Source organism: Cyclopterus lumpus, chromosome 15 (genome assembly GCF_009769545.1).
Source record: "Cyclopterus lumpus isolate fCycLum1 chromosome 15, fCycLum1.pri, whole genome shotgun sequence".
NCBI classification, from domain to species: Eukaryota; Metazoa; Chordata; class Actinopteri; order Perciformes; family Cyclopteridae; genus Cyclopterus; species Cyclopterus lumpus.
The window spans coordinates 12,492,655-12,507,912 of NC_046980.1; the positions used below are offsets into that span (position 1 = coordinate 12,492,655).

Consider the following 15,258-nt stretch of genomic DNA (forward strand, 5'->3'; position numbering starts at 1 on the left):
CCCCTTCTGGTAAAAGGACAGAATGTATCAGACTCGCTCAAAGGTTGTGTTTTCACACTATAAACAAGGACAGTTATTGTCCTGCACAATACCTGCGGAACTATATTACAATCGAAACATATTCCCGAGTGACTTTATTTGCAGGCGAAGTTCCCACCCTAATTTTTAAAAAAAGAGAGATAGTTGTACATTTACTTTCGTCTACTTGTGAGACGAAAGTTAATTTTGTCTACTGTAACGTTACATCAATTCAATACAAATATATTAAGGATGTACGATTTACACACATGGCTAACGTAATGCTAATTGTAAATTGTTCATAGTGTAACCGAGCGTTCTGGGTTCGTGTGAGGCTCACTTATAACCGGTCAATAAACGGAGTCGGGAGATCGGACATGTCGTTCAGCCCACGGCTTCACTCTCAACTTTATGTTGTTCCCCCACAGTCCAGTTACTTTCCCTCTCTACGGCAACGCCGCAGGGACATATCATCTCCAACAGCAACACACATGAGACAGTCTGTTACAATAGTACCAAACAAATTGAATCAAATTAACTAAGACCCCGACGTGGATGTTGAGTCTGGCCAGTTGGTGGCGACAACGCACCATTTTCTATATTTGACAACCGCAGTCAAACATATTAGATGACGTCGTTATTCCGCGACGGTTACGACCCAAACAGAAACCCCCTGGCGGGAAGTTGAAGCTCTCCACTTGGGTAAGAACACCTGGAAACGATGCTGCAGCCCGAGTTGGTCCGACTTGTGACGGATGCGCGTTCGTCAGTGAAGAGCTGCGATGAAGACTGCTCGTCCGGAAGCACAGGGAGGCCGAGTGAGGACGAGCAGGGGGATCTGTTCATCTTCACCCCGCAGCTCATCCACCTGCACCGGGATCACGAGCTCTTTGAGGTGACGGCCATTAAGAACTCCGACTGACCGTGAACGTGCTCATTCTGCGGGAGCCCCCATATAACAGCTGCATGTCATTCACAGGACGGGGACATCCACAGACACATGTACCTGCAGGACCTCTACGTCTCAGAGGCGGACGACAAGCCCTCGCTCAGGTATGCGCACCGAGATCGAGGTCATTGAGATGTTTTTACTCAGTGAAACAATGTCAGGATAAGTACCACCGATTGTGAGCTTGTTTTGAGTTATACATTGACATTAATTTAAATCGTCTTTCCCAAGTTACCGTCACAGTGTTGCTAATGAAGGAGCTGTTGGTGAGTGAAAGAAAAATGAAATCGGACCAATACATAGATCATTGTGTGTTTTAAAGCTTACGCATCAGACGTGTGGTAAGATTTCACAGACTAAAGGCATAGTTGTAATTTCTGGGACGTAAGAGCAAATATGAGAATCATACCCGCCAAAAACACATTTATATTGATACATTCCTCCTATATTCGACCAGTTAAACAAACAACAAACTGGTCCAGAAATGTGAATTCCTTTGCTCACAGCTGTGGATCCTTTGCTGTGTAACTGCAGCCCTTTGTGATGCCAGTGTGGATCACCTTCCTCCTCTTCTGGCCTTTTCTCAGTGTGTCAGAGTTTGCCTGCCACATTTCCGGCTGCAGTGCAGCCTTCATTAGTTTGGAGGAGTACGAGCACCACTACAACTCCCTTCACAGACACGTGTGCTGCTCCTGTCGTCGCTCCCTGCCAAGTGCCCGGCTCCTGGACATTCACATTCAGGAGTGGCACGACTCTCTCTTCACCATCCTCGCCCAGAGGCAAGATATGGTGAGCTAAAGGCTGATGACGTGTCCTTTTCCATGACATCGTTGGTCTCGTAAAGCAAAGGAACTGTAAATACTGAAAGATTTGAACTATTCTTTGAAGATTAATACTAAGTGTCCATGATGCTTCCTTCACACTTTTCAGTACCAGTGTTTAGTGGAGGGCTGTGGACAGAAGTTCAGGACTAGCACACTCAGGAAGGACCACCTAATACAAATTCACAAGTATCCTCCAGACTTCAGATTTGACAAAACCAAGAAGGACAGAGGGTAAGACTGCATATTATGTCCATTAGATGGCAGCACATCCTCAGTAGAAATATTTCTATATGCAAAGTTTCAGTCAAGGATAGTCCATGTTATTTATCGTAAACAGGAATTATACCTCTGAATTAAAATCCTTGAGTTGAAGCAATGTTTCTTTTTTCATAGAATGAGATTATCTTTGCTGCTTTATTTCAGCCAGAGTGTAACTTTCCTTTAAATGGTCAGCTTCAGTGTGAATTCCTTTAACTTCATTTTTTAAATAGTTTTTCTGACCCTACAAACAGTAAAATGGCTTCGACCGAGTGTTAAATAATTATACGGGATCTTCATCAAATCCCCTTGTTTGTGTTTTTCTAATATTCTATCTTTGTTAACAGAACCCGGCAGACAAAGAGACAGCAGCAGAAAGACACGGCCATGGAGGTTGTGGATGACGTGTGTGAGTCTGAGGGTGTGTGCGAGGTTATGTGTGATGTGCTGTCCAATCAACCCGAGCAAGGAGACTCCATGGAGATGCATGTGGGTGAGGAAGGAGCTGCTCGCATGGTAAAGTCTGCCTCTCCTGAGGAGCACGTCCATCTTTCTGCTGCAGCTCACAGCACTGAGAACACAAGCACCGAGCCACTGAAACCACGATACTCCTACAGGTTAGTCTCTCAACACGTCTTTTGGAAATTACTGGAATTACTGAAATTCCTCTCAGGCAGTTTTAGCCCCACTAAGAGAGACTAAGTCAGCCATCTTTGAACCAATGTATTTGGTTAACTCTAGGAAGTTAACCATTCCACTCTTCTTGAGGTAAAGCCTCTATGTAGTTAAGCAAACTGTCGGAAGGGCTCTTTCTATCATTTATGCACAAAATATTTTACTAAAACATATGCAAGTTGAGCTCTTCATAATATTTACTTCAGTGTTTTCTTATTTAAACGCTAAACAATCTGAGATGTAAAACTACAGTTGTGTTCTTGTCTCTCAGGATTCCCACAACCGTGTGCTTCGGTCACAGCTCCGTCCGAGGCTTCAGAGGGGGTCGGGGAAGGAGGAAATGAATCACCACAAGTCTTCCAGGGATTTCTAAATGAATAACTTTATACTCTTGTCTTGTGATATAATATATTAACTGTCATATGTGTCGTTGAATTGAAATAAAATGTGATGCACATAAGCATTCGTTCAGTCCTGCAACTCAAGGAAATCTTTAAACGACAAGAAATGTGGAAGCTTTTGGAAGAGAAAAATAAGACTGATGTCAGAATGTACATAATAGATTTTAATCATTGTACAAAACATCTTTTCACCCCATCAGATATAAAATACACTGTACATCGATGACTAACATGTCTATCAACCATATTTGCAAAAATAGCGGATGACTTTTATTTACATTTAGTAATGAAACTGGCTTTTAGGAGCTCTTTGAACATTTGTGCAAAAAAGTTATCTTTTTGAGGTAATGTAAAAAACATATGTACAATTTTAATAGTAAAGCAGATTTATTTTATAGCTGGTTTATATTTTTGAACTTGGGAACATGATTAAGAAGTTAGAAACCAACAGAAATTGTGTGGTTTAGATATAATAGTACATTTACCTTCAAAGATCTCATGGTTCACATTTAGCATGAAAAAAAAGTCACTGTGGAATATATAACAGCTCCATGTTCAAATGCCAAAGGTAACACATTTGATTTAGTTACAACAGTGACGAAAAGGCACTAATGGACACTTCAATGATGGTTCTTGTTATTGATTATGAGCTATTGGGGATGATCCCCATATATGGGAATGTACTTTTGGACAAATTGTACTGTTTTTTCTTTTTCTTTCCTCTTTATAGCCTCCAATCAGACATGGTGATTTTTACCTCCACCATCAGCTTATTAAAAAGTCTGAGTGAGCTATCGTCACGTTTTAGACTGTTGGAGGATTAACTGAATCACAAGTTATTACTTGAGATCAAAAGCTACAGGCCTATAAATAATATCCTGCAACATGTAAAGCACGTTGACAATTCAAGAAATACCTCTATTGGAATAGAACAGCTCATAATATATAATATTTTAAGCTGGAGGCCTATAGTCCAAAAAACTGAGCTAAGAAAGTGTCCTTCATTGAGAAAAAAAGGATTTAAAGTAATTTTTAAGTAATGTTCTGTAAATATAGAAAATGAATAACAATTGCCAATTGAGTGAACATATTTCTGGTTTCTGTTTCTCGTGTTCCCTGCATGAATGCATTATTTTAAAATGAAACCATCTGTTTTATCTATTTGTGTGAAAATATAATTTTTTCACGATAACAAAATATTTCTCATATATTTAATATTAGGTTTCATACGGGTTGACTCATACAATGGACCCTTTTGCAGTGTTGGTTATTTGATGTGTATGAAGGCATCTTTTTAAAAAGGCAGCTTTCCCAACGAGAAAAGTTCAAAGTCGGTGAGGGTTAAGACAAGTAATACATCCCATAAGGTCCACCAAATAGTCCTGGGACGGGGAAGGCGGGCCGCGGTGCGTTCAGGGCCCCATAGAGGGACGGTGCGCCCATAGGTGCGCTCAGTGGGAAGGGAAAGGCGAAGGCCGGCAGCAGCGGCTTCGCGGCCAGCTTGAACTTCTCCAGCTCGGCCTCCTGCAGCCTCTTGGCCTTGGCCCTGCGGTTCTGAAACCAGATCTTGACCTGGGTCTCTGTGAGGCTGAGGGAGTTGGAGAACTCGGCTCTCTCTGCGATGGAGAGATACTGTTTCTGACGGAACTTCCTCTCCAGAGAAAGCAGCTGAGAGGTTGTAAAGGGAGTTCTGGGTTTCCTGTTGTTCTTGTGTTTCCGTAGGTTGCACGAGGCCGGGCTGGGAAGTCCTGGAATATTTAGTGAGTCACCTAATTGGAATAGAAAATATGTGATCAATATATTTACGAGTGACTTTTTTTTCCAATTTGCATTTCACACCACGTGTTGCTTCCAAGTAAAACGAAACCAGGGAAATATCAAACATAATGATAGGTTATTTGAAGCTTTTTAAGGCAACGCAATCACATCTGAAAGTTTCGAAATCCTCCATCATCTCTAGATTTCTTAAAGGATGAGATCATTAAACGACGATATTACATCGTATTTCCTCACCATGAAGGCCTATAGGGTATGCATTAGTTTGTACATTGACTGGTTTTCATACAAGGATGTTCAAGTAGTCCATTCATAAAATGTGGAGACAGTTTCAGACTATTGGGAGTTGAAAAATAGCGTCTGTTTCTGAGAAATTAGAAAGACAGAGAGTATCCTACACTCACTTGGAGGGGATGCGTGAGGAGCCTGAAACCAGGAGCTCGTCTCCTTGTCGCTGAGATCCATCGCCTCTGGTTTGCACCGACAAAGTCCTCTCGGTGACGCACACTCGGTCTCCTCTGTCCGGACACAGCCTGAACCCGGCTCGGGGGAGTAGAGGCTTCTGTCCGGCGTCCTGTCCGATATGAGGGATTCCACACTGAAAGGTAGATCTACACTTTTGGTTTTACACTTTCTGGTGGATGACAGGTCCAGCTCGTCAGTTTGTATGCCACCAGCGACCCGGTCGTCGGGTGAGGTCTCCCCCGGAGCAGCCGCGGGCGGTGATCCCTGCGCAGGATTCATCACGCACGACTGAGGTGCCATACAACCAATATTCCTGCTGTTCTCTCCGTGGCTGTTTTACTTTTCACGTTTTCACTCGAGAAAATGTGCTATTGCCCTGGTCCAATGTTGCGCTTCTGCGTGTTCAACTTTTTTACGCACGGACTTGCCTCTCCTTCAGTGAAGTGTCATGAGTTCCTCTCCCATCTTTCTGCCTGCCTATCAGTCTGTCGATGTCCCCACGTGACACGGCTAAAACAGTGTGTGATAGGCCAGACTTGTAATGACAGCTTTGTGGTCCATTTCGTGCGCCTGTGGTGCCTTGACAGATGTAAACCTCCGACGAGGGGCGTGGCTCGGTATTCTGAGCCCCTTCAAGCCCCCTTTGTCCCCCTCTCCCTTTACACAGGAATTTTTGATGTTGGCCCTTTCCAGCTGTGGGCTCCTACATCAGCAACGTATTCCTCCCCCGTTCTGATGAACTGACACCAATGAGTTTAATTTGATATTTAAATATGGCAATATGGACATATTTATCATCTTATTTTCTTTAATTCCAATCAGTGAAAACGTAGGTAAATTATAACCGACTATGTATTTCCCCTCAGCTTTAAGAAGCATTTTAGCGTATTTCAACTCTTGTTTTTGTTTTGTCTCTGTTTTGATTCACTCTCACTGCTCTCATCAACCTTGTGTTCAGCAGCAACAGGCAGCCAATCTCTAAACCCACCATACACTACCTGTCCAGCACCCAAAGTATAGCTGGTGAACACATGGAGCATTAAACAACTAAAAAAAATTAGATATTTTCCTCAGGAGTTGTTGAAGACCAAAAATAGAGCTACAAGGAGAATTAATATAACACATACATACATACATCATCCAGTAGACGGTAACATGCAGTAATGTTGCTTTGTGACTTCTGGAAGTGTGAATTGTTTGCTAACACGATTACCATATACAAGTATAAGAGAATGATTTGTTGATAAAGGTTGAGTTTACAGCTTGTTCCACTGCTCCAAAATATTGAATAATAGGTTGAAAAAAAGACGGACCCAAGAATTCAGTTTACAAACGTTTTTTTCCCCTCCTCTCTTTCTTTATATAGTGCAGCTACTTGTTGTAGGAACTCTAAAAGTTGTGCTTTAAATAGTTTATCTCTGTGTTTCATTAAAGCAGTAAGGCAATCCAGGCTGGGATTCACAGTACTTTGTATACTTTTAAGAGCTATTATCACTATAAATGTCTATCTTGTGGTCTGTAATCAAATTATCTATGCCTGTGTATTGCCCACATTTCAACCTATTGTGTTCATTGTCCGTAATCCCTTTGAGAGACAGTACAACCCCAAATAATGTCAAAGAGGCCCATTGAAGAGGCCCATCCAAATTGCCCTTGTTTTGCAGCTCTTCAAATCAAGTCAAATCATTTTCAGTGAAACCCAATATGTGAGAGTTTTTTCTCCCTTTTGGGAACTGTTGTTGTGCCTGCAGCAGCACACTGGCTGTCTGTCGGTCGGACAATTGGTTAAATGGAGTTAACTGTTTCTCTCCCCGAGGTAGCCTACATTACTGCTTTGATCCCGCTGCGCCTGGCGCCTGTCTGCTCTCTCTCCCCCTCTCCCTCTCTGTGTGACAGTGATAGATCGCCGGGTAACCATACAAGCTTTCAATGACTGTAATTTAGTGCCCAACAACATTACATTCTCCTCTACTTACTGTGAATATTACCACTCTCGCTCGCTCTCCTGTTTGGAATGGGATGTAGGGCTGTCTGTAATGCTTTGTTTCTCTTCCATTGTTTTATAATGAATGAGCATATTATATTTGCTTCTTCTCTCTGAGTAGCATGCCAGAGAAAGGCAACAATGAGTATTTTGGTTTGGAGAAATTTTAATCTAAAAATAGTGCAGTCGCTGCACTACAGTTTTTTTGTATAACAAAGTATGTCTCATTTCTGTCCATGTATTACTTTTAAATACACATAAGCAGCATCATTCTTTTGTCAGCATTTAATGCTAGTTCATCCTGAAGATGTTAGACTGACAGGTGCAAACTTTGACCTGTTGATGGTTGCTGATATGTCTCCAAAGTCAACATTCAAGTCAAGGATTCAACATTTGAGCACCATGGATATCTGTATCAGATTTCATAGTTATTCATCTGATAGTGGACAAGACATTTCTCAAAAAAGACCTGCTGGTGGCGCTAGGAAAGGTCAGTGGGTCATTTAAATCCTTAGGATTCATCCTGTGGGCAGCATGACTGTCTGTACCAAATTAAATGACAATCCATCCAACAGTTGTTTGAATGTGCCGGAGCAATGTCCCTCAAGCCTCTGGTTAAATCAGCGAGCAATAACGTTCATCATTTTGAGATGTCAAAAAAGATAGAAAAGTAGATAAAGAAAGAATGAAAAAAAGTTGCAATTAGTACACACACACACACACACACACACACACACACACACCTCTGAACCTCGCGGCCTTGCCAAAGTGGAGAAATGTTTAAGAAGGTAATTGCGGTTTCTAGAGGAGTTTTCCTTCGACCCAAACATGTTGAAGCAAGCTTTATTTCATTAAAAAAATTGTTCTCTTTCATGAGAGCTGGCAGGGCTTAGAACTATCCTTAGCAAACTTTGGGGAGGGAGGCCGGAGTCATGTGGGATAAACATTTATGAAACACACAGCGGGGAACTTTATGGTGAAAGTGTATCGTCTTTAAAAGAGACGGGAGGCCTGACCGCTGAAGCATAACAGAACATTATCCTGTGTCTGAGTGGACCTGCCAACATCGGTGTGTCAAAATGTCAATGTGTGTGAGATCACACACTTTACTTTCCATGCTGCCATTTATAATAAATCACACTCCTCTGTAAGTGTTGACTTCTATACGCACAGGTATCATATTTATGATTCGGTCCATTTCATGCAGAGATGTGAACAAGTCAACTTTGCTCGTGTCCTGAAATCGGTCTCTCGTCTTGAAACACTCGTAAAATGTCCAGTCTCATATTCAATGTAAATATCATTAGTGTTCACAACTCCAGTTTCAGTCCTACCCCTTCCATGTCAAAAATAAAACATATGTAGACACTTTAACGATATATTGTGTTTTGATTAGAATCAAAGCTTCTTTCTCTCATCCTCGTTTTATACAAAATCCTGCTTAAATCTATGTACAACTGGGATTTCAGTCAGACCTGAGTTCAGGTCACCCAAGATCCTCAGTTTGCGTATAGTTACATAATTCATGAGGAATATTTATTATTATTATTCTGTGACTCATTCATTTCCTGCCATCATATGGTGATTGTGTCATATGGCAAAATCAAGGGTCCCCAGGGAGGACTTAATATGAACAAAGCTAAAGCTAATTCTACCTTACAAGCTTCCATGATATTTCTTCTGTTCAGCACCAATGGCTCCCTGCTTGCAGCCCTCATCCTCATTAGCATGATTCATATCGTGTGTTACATTAAAACTGAAATCATAAAGTCAAGCCTAAAGGGTTCACTTAATAAAACTACAAGCTCGCAAATAAAGTTGACTTAACAAGCTCCATTTCACTCAGGCCCAGTCATGACAATCATGCCACAGAGGATGTGGAGGGCCTGAGGTCTTCCCAGTGAAGTTTCTTCTTATCTGATCTGAACTCGATGGGAACTGCAACAACACGCCAGCCTTGATTACCTGCTTCATCTTACCCACTGTCAGCACATTGTATCCTGTGAGTTGCCACTCAAGGTCTCACCTGACAACAAAGGTAACTTCCCGACCCGCTCAACATATGTAAAATTTCTCCTCAGGACAGTTCTCAGGGTGTCACAGAGTAAAACGTGCAGAAGACTTTATGAAGCGTAAACACTCGAGGCCTCAGTGTGTTTGTCTGCGTCTGAAACATGCTTGCAGGACACCGTTTTAACTTCTCTCTCAAGCGTTCTTGTTTCATTCTTCACACAATGCTGACACTTTTTTGTGCAGGGAAGCCTTTTTAGGAATGATTGTAAAACTACAGCCATTCATTTGAATGTATTTTTTCACACCAGCATAAGCTGAGGTTGTCTACTTGTGAAGATGATATCTCAGTAATTTCCATCTTTCGGAGGGCATGCAGGGCACTCATCTGGCAGATGATGCTTGAAACCTTTGTAATTACGTGATGGGTTGTTTACTGCTTAAGTGCTTTTCATTTATTCTCTATATGTTAGCATGACTCGGCTGCCAGGGGAACGTGCTGACAGCCCAGCAGCGAGCGGGTTATTATGCCTGTGTGTGTTGTGTGTGCAGGATATTGGGTTTGGTGACAGGAAGGCGCGTTCCACATGGCGTCTGACAGAGCTGAGCAGAGTGGTTGGCTGAGGGGGACTCTGCAGTGAGTCTTACACGTAGTGCCAGGTGCTAACAGGTGAACACAGAGATATTGTTGCTGTATTGTAGCGGTATGGTTGAGGACGGGGACAAAGGGAACCGGACACCCTCTCTGGACCTGGAGCAAGCCAGGGGTTAGGGGGAGCTCAGTGACGGTGCTGACAGCAGGGGGGAACTCAGATAGTAGCCCGACAACGATGATGATGATGATGTTAGAGAATGACCCACTCACAGAGGCTATTAGTCAAATTATCATAAGGTCTTTATTGTCTGGACATGATAGCAGATGCAGGCGTCGCAAGTATGAGGGTGATGACAGCAGTGGAGCAGGAGACATCACAGGACTGACGGAAGCAGGAGAAACCTGACACACACACACACACACACACACACACACACACACACACACACACACCCTCTCTGAGGTACAGCTCTGACCCATACAGTGCCTTGAAATATAGGGAAGCTTAGCTGTAAACTACTGAACAACGCTCTGAGTGAAATAAGAGCAGCATTCCCGTGGTTCACAATGGGACGCAGAGGACTTGTATGGCCTTGCACTATTGGTAGCTATTCTGTGGTCAAATGAATGACTGGAGAATGTTACCACTGCATGCTATATATTACTATATCCCCCCCCCCCCCACACACACACACACACACATACACACACACACAGGCACACACACCGTACATCTCACAAATGTCACTGCCGCAGCATCAGTTTCCCAATGTGCCTCTCAATGAATTACAGAATGAGGTCAGACCACAGCACACTGGGAGACGGTGTAGGACCGCTGGAAGCTGAGAATGGAGCACTGATTTGTGTCAAGCTGTTTGTGACAGCTGTTGCCGATTGACTATTTGCAAATTAGGTTAAACATTTCCCAACAATATTACAATTGACTTCTCTGAAACCCCTCAAGTCAAGGCAGCTGCGCTGCAACATGCTGTGACCATTTAAACTGTGACAAATCACACAGCAGCACCTGTTGGGAGATGACTGGTCCACTGAGACACTCAGTTGATAAAAACAAATTAAAAGAGTCAACTTGCTTGTTTCTTAATTCTAAGTTAAATATCTTTGAGTTAAGAAAAATCAAACTACACTCATAATTATAAGTTAAACAATATATCCTGGCACAATATATTGTAATACTGTGCCACTAAGTTTCTTTGAGCTGAAAAATAGACTACAATACTGACCAAGTCTGAAAAAATATACTTTTAGTTTGCAGATAATTAATATTAGGTTTGCTGTCCAACTTTGTTAAAGATAGTGTTACTATATCAAACCATTTTTCGCTTGTATTGGACCAAATATTGAAAGAAAAACTAAAACAAAGTGGAGCAGTTTGATATTTGGGATTTTGGGAAATGCACTTATTAGCTTTATTGACAGAAGCCTGTTAGTTTAGCTGAGCACAAAGACTGGAAACTGGGGAAAACGGCAAGCCTGGTTCTCTAAAGTGAACAAAAGCTGCCTGCCGCAACATGTTGTTTTTTTCTTTACGGAGTAAATAATCTATATGCAATATAAAGCGATGCTCAAACCTGCTGGCTGTAACTTCATATTTACTGTGCACCAATCTATGAGAGGGGTATTGATCTTATCTCAAGAAAGACAGCAAATAAACACATTTCCCAAGATGTCAAACTACTCCTTCATAGGATGGTACAATCTTTTAATGTTGGACACTTCTTCTGCCTTTTGTAAACTATCTAACTATCTAAACAAGTATTCTATTTTCCACCAGAGCAAAACAGTGCACTAAAAACAATATTTCATCTGCTATTTAAGACAACATTATGTTTTTTAAGTCCTATATAGTACATACTAGTTGTAGTTGAGGCTTTTTGAGGGGCTTGTTTGGACCTATCTAAAGCGATATCACAATTTTTAGAAGGGACCATATTTCTGTTACATATTTCCTCAAGCTTGCAACTCACTGACTTCAAAAGATGTTCTTGGCATATTGGTGTTGTTAATAAATTATAGTCAACAGTTATTCTCATGGCATTGATAATGTTGACCACAGAGGAGTTGAAACTGGAACAAATTAGCGTCACATGACTTGCTCAGGGGCATTTCTGTCGCTCTAGATGGTGGAAATGGAAATATCCCTTTGCTTTCGCTTACGGATTTCTCAAGCCATAACATGCCTAACTCTTTAACTAGAGTCAAATGCTGTACTTCAACTGTCTCGTCACAAGTGAATGCAGATACAACTACATAAAAATTAGAATATGTTTAGGGCTTCTGTGAGAATGTGAGTGTGCGCCTGTGATCTCAGCACAGTGACAACCTGAACAAATATGCTGAGTTGATTCTTCTGAGAAGACAAAAGATTCCACGTCGTCTCATGAAGCTCTGAAAGAGATGGGAGGGCAGAGCAGAGGCCCCTGAATAAACAACCATTAAGTTCTCGCCACGCCTGTATGAAGAGAACCGTCAGACTCGGGGCCGTGCTTTAAACTTAAAATACGAAACCACAAATAAACTGAATTAAATGTAGGGAAAGAGAAAATTGTTTGAATAAGGAAGCTCATTTTATCTTACACTTAATCTTTTTTATATTGGATGCTAAGAGGCAGATTAGTGGACAGACAGATAAAGCGATGAAGATGGGTGGAGGGAGAGAAGAAGGGGATGAAGTGGATGAAGGAGAAGATGAAAGCTTTGTTGTGCTGATGCTTAATGAGCTGGAAAACACAATTGAACTTCTCTTACTGTGGAAATTGCTGTGAGGGCATCGTAAATTAGCGCCAGTGTGGGAGCTAGCCTGCTGACAGAAAAGGGGCTTTGTGTGGTAAAGGCTTCTTCACATGCCGGCAGCCACTGAGATCCTCACAGCGGTAAGGGAGCTGTCTCATTTCCCGATGTGATTCTGTGAAATTACATGTTGATCTAACCAAGCAACTTTTTTATTATTTAGCGTTATTACTATTGTTATTTGTTTAATCATTTAGTTAATTATATTCATCATTTAGGCTCTTTATATTGCAATCATCATGTTCTCTCTGTCCTGCTAGACCTGCAAATTCTTAGGGAGGTCAGACAAAGAATAGATGGACGAAGATGCAGCATCGTGGATGAGGAAGAAAGGGAGCGAAGAGGAGATGGGTCCCTCTCTTTTCTGATATTTAGTGAACTCCAAAGGGTGACTCTTCATTCTGGCCTTGCAGGCTTGGCACATGCCTTCTGTTACTAAGTGGCTTCATATTGAAAGGCTTTCCAGCCGCTATTCTCTCTCCCACTGGGTGCCAGCCTCTCTGCCCTGGCAGCTGCTGGGCTTTAGAATAGACCCATAGTTTCCCCTCTGCAGGTGAGCTGCACAGCCAAAACAGGGCCCCTCAAAGGCCCTTTCAGAGCCTCAATAGGAATCTGACTTGGGGACAGAGGAACGGGTGCACAATGGCCGCCTTCTCTAGACACAGAGAAGATGGAGATGAGCTATTGGGGTGCTGCTTTAGTGTTGCTTATAGCCATGTCGAGGAGAGGTGATGAGAGAAGAGAGGAGAGGATGAGTTCCCCCTGTAAAGTTTTTGAAGGCGTGGTTCTTTCTCCTGTGTTACTCTCTGCCACTGCAGGGCAGGAAGTTCCTGTCGTCCTGCATCTCGGATGTTATTGCTGTGTCTTCGAAACCTGATGAAACTAAATGTTTTTCCAATATCCTGCAGGGTGAGCGGGGTGACACTCAGCTCCAATCCGCACCTCCCCTCTTTCCACCCCTCCCCTTCCAGCTCGGACCTCTGGAACTCCCTTTAGCCTCGGCAAAACTCTTCCCATGCAGACAGGAAAGAATGCACCTCCCTTTAACCTCCTTCTAATAGTTTGCATTTTAACTTTTATTAGCAACAGCTTTCACTGACATATAAAGAGTTGGCATTGAAGAGACGGGCGAGGGAGGGGATGGGAGATGGAGAGTGTTGGGATAGAGAGGAGCGATGAAGGAAAGGAAAAGAGGGTTATCCTTTCTCTTTGTTGGTAATTGCAGCATGTCCACATCCTGTCAAACTACAACAAAAAACCTAAATACAATTTGGCAACCTGGATCTCTGAATCTCTGCCTTCAACTTATGACTTGGTGCTAATTCACTATTATTGTTTTTTGTCTCACTAATCATGTTGTGAGCAAATTCTTCCATACATAATGGTTTCTAATGGTTCTTCTAACCCATTTGAGACTTTAGCAGTCCAATACGTTTACTTTTTTATTTGGTCACATACTGATCCCTACGCAAACCTTTTAGTCTTTTCGCCGGTGTCCGAGGAAACACAATGTGACTAAGTAATGTCTGGAGTGCTGGCGGCACAGAAGTGTATTGTCGTTTTGTCTAAATAGATGATAGCAAACTAAACTTGTACCAACATTTGTCACTTTTTAAAAACAGTTTTGAGTACAAGGCAGCATTTGTAAAATGCAGCTGCCTTGTATCATTAGGCTGCTATCAAAGTGAGGCAGCAGAGGTACTGGAAATTAATTTGCCTGGCGAAAGAAACACAACTACAAACATGGCTCCACTGTTCTCTTCCTCGCTGTAAGCTACATCCACAAATTGCGAAGAGGATTTCGTACAACATTTTCTGTTGAACCTCTTAAACACTGGCACTCTGAGATTCTTGGATGAAGAGTGCCTTACAAATAGAATGCATTATTATTTATTATTAAACCGCAAGGAAAAAAATACCTTTGACTATGCATTTGTATGCATAGAGTGTGGCAGCTAGCATGGCTGTTGAGCTAACAACAGCATTCCACAGGCTGAAAGTTATACAGTTTCTTGTCAAATACTTTGTTGTTAATAATCTCTTTGTCCGTGCAGCTAATACGCCGAACATATTTCCTTACAGAAATGAATGAGGACCAAAATACAATGATAGCAAACAACAGGCTGCATGGATGGCATTTTAATGAGTTAGAACACATTATGAGTTAGTTTTAATGAGTTAGAACACATTATGAGTTAGTTTGAATTAGTTTACAATTGATCATCTAAAGAAGTGACCGTCCCATCTCACACATGAAATCTGAATACTTTAATAGTTCTTCTGAAACTGATTTAGTTCTTTTAAATTAGGGTACATCTTGACCATGTGTTTATGAATACTTCAAAATCAAAATCCCAAGTGAATGATGATGATGATCGTAATTTTTTGCTCCAAAATACAGAAATGTTTCTGCAGCATATATTTTGTTATTGTTAACATTTCACATGATATTTTAAACACAGATTACTGAGTCTTTAACTGTCTAATATAAT

At 41.8% G+C, this 15,258-nt stretch overlaps 2 protein-coding genes across 3 annotated transcripts; one reads left to right on the forward strand and one right to left on the reverse strand.

Moving 5' to 3' along the window:
- The first annotated feature begins 479 nt into the window (after positions 1 to 479).
- Positions 480 to 3,184, forward strand: znf511 (zinc finger protein 511). The gene is made up of 6 exons (XM_034551526.1): positions 480 to 913; positions 998 to 1,071; positions 1,555 to 1,756; positions 1,898 to 2,022; positions 2,397 to 2,666; positions 2,996 to 3,184. Exons 1-6 carry the CDS (start codon positions 740 to 742, stop codon positions 3,066 to 3,068), a joined length of 918 nt encoding a protein of 305 aa, XP_034407417.1. The 5' UTR covers positions 480 to 739; the 3' UTR covers positions 3,069 to 3,184.
- An 85-nt stretch (positions 3,185 to 3,269) lies between these two features.
- msx3 (muscle segment homeobox 3) lies at positions 3,270 to 5,819 on the reverse strand. 2 transcript variants are annotated; one of them, XM_034551528.1, is made up of 2 exons: positions 5,306 to 5,819; positions 3,270 to 4,894 (listed from the first exon to the last, which is right to left on the reverse strand). In XM_034551528.1, exons 1-2 carry the CDS (start codon positions 5,664 to 5,666, stop codon positions 4,467 to 4,469), a joined length of 789 nt encoding a protein of 262 aa, XP_034407419.1. In that variant the 5' UTR covers positions 5,667 to 5,819; the 3' UTR covers positions 3,270 to 4,466. The 2 variants fall into 2 exon arrangements, with proteins under 2 accessions (XP_034407419.1, XP_034407418.1); XM_034551527.1 differs by having other exon boundaries at positions 3,289 to 4,894; positions 5,300 to 5,819.
- Positions 5,820 to 15,258: the final 9,439 nt, after the last annotated feature.

Bases quoted from the DNA above. Each gene is read 5' to 3' on its own strand.
- znf511 (XM_034551526.1), top strand. From the start codon at position 740: ATGCTGCAGCCCGAGTTGGTCCGACTTGTGACGGATGCGCGTTCGTCA. The intron at 2,023-2,396 runs GTAAGACTGCAT...CTTTGTTAACAG, and splicing joins AAAACCAAGAAGGACAGAGG to AACCCGGCAGACAAAGAGAC. The intron at 2,667-2,995 runs GTTAGTCTCTCA...CTTGTCTCTCAG, and splicing joins AAACCACGATACTCCTACAG to GATTCCCACAACCGTGTGCT.
- msx3 (XM_034551527.1), bottom strand. From the start codon at position 5,666: ATGGCACCTCAGTCGTGCGTGATGAATCCTGCGCAGGGATCACCGCCC. The intron at 4,895-5,299 runs GTAGGATACTCT...TATTCCAATTAG, and splicing joins CGCATCCCCTCCAAGTGAGT to GTGACTCACTAAATATTCCA.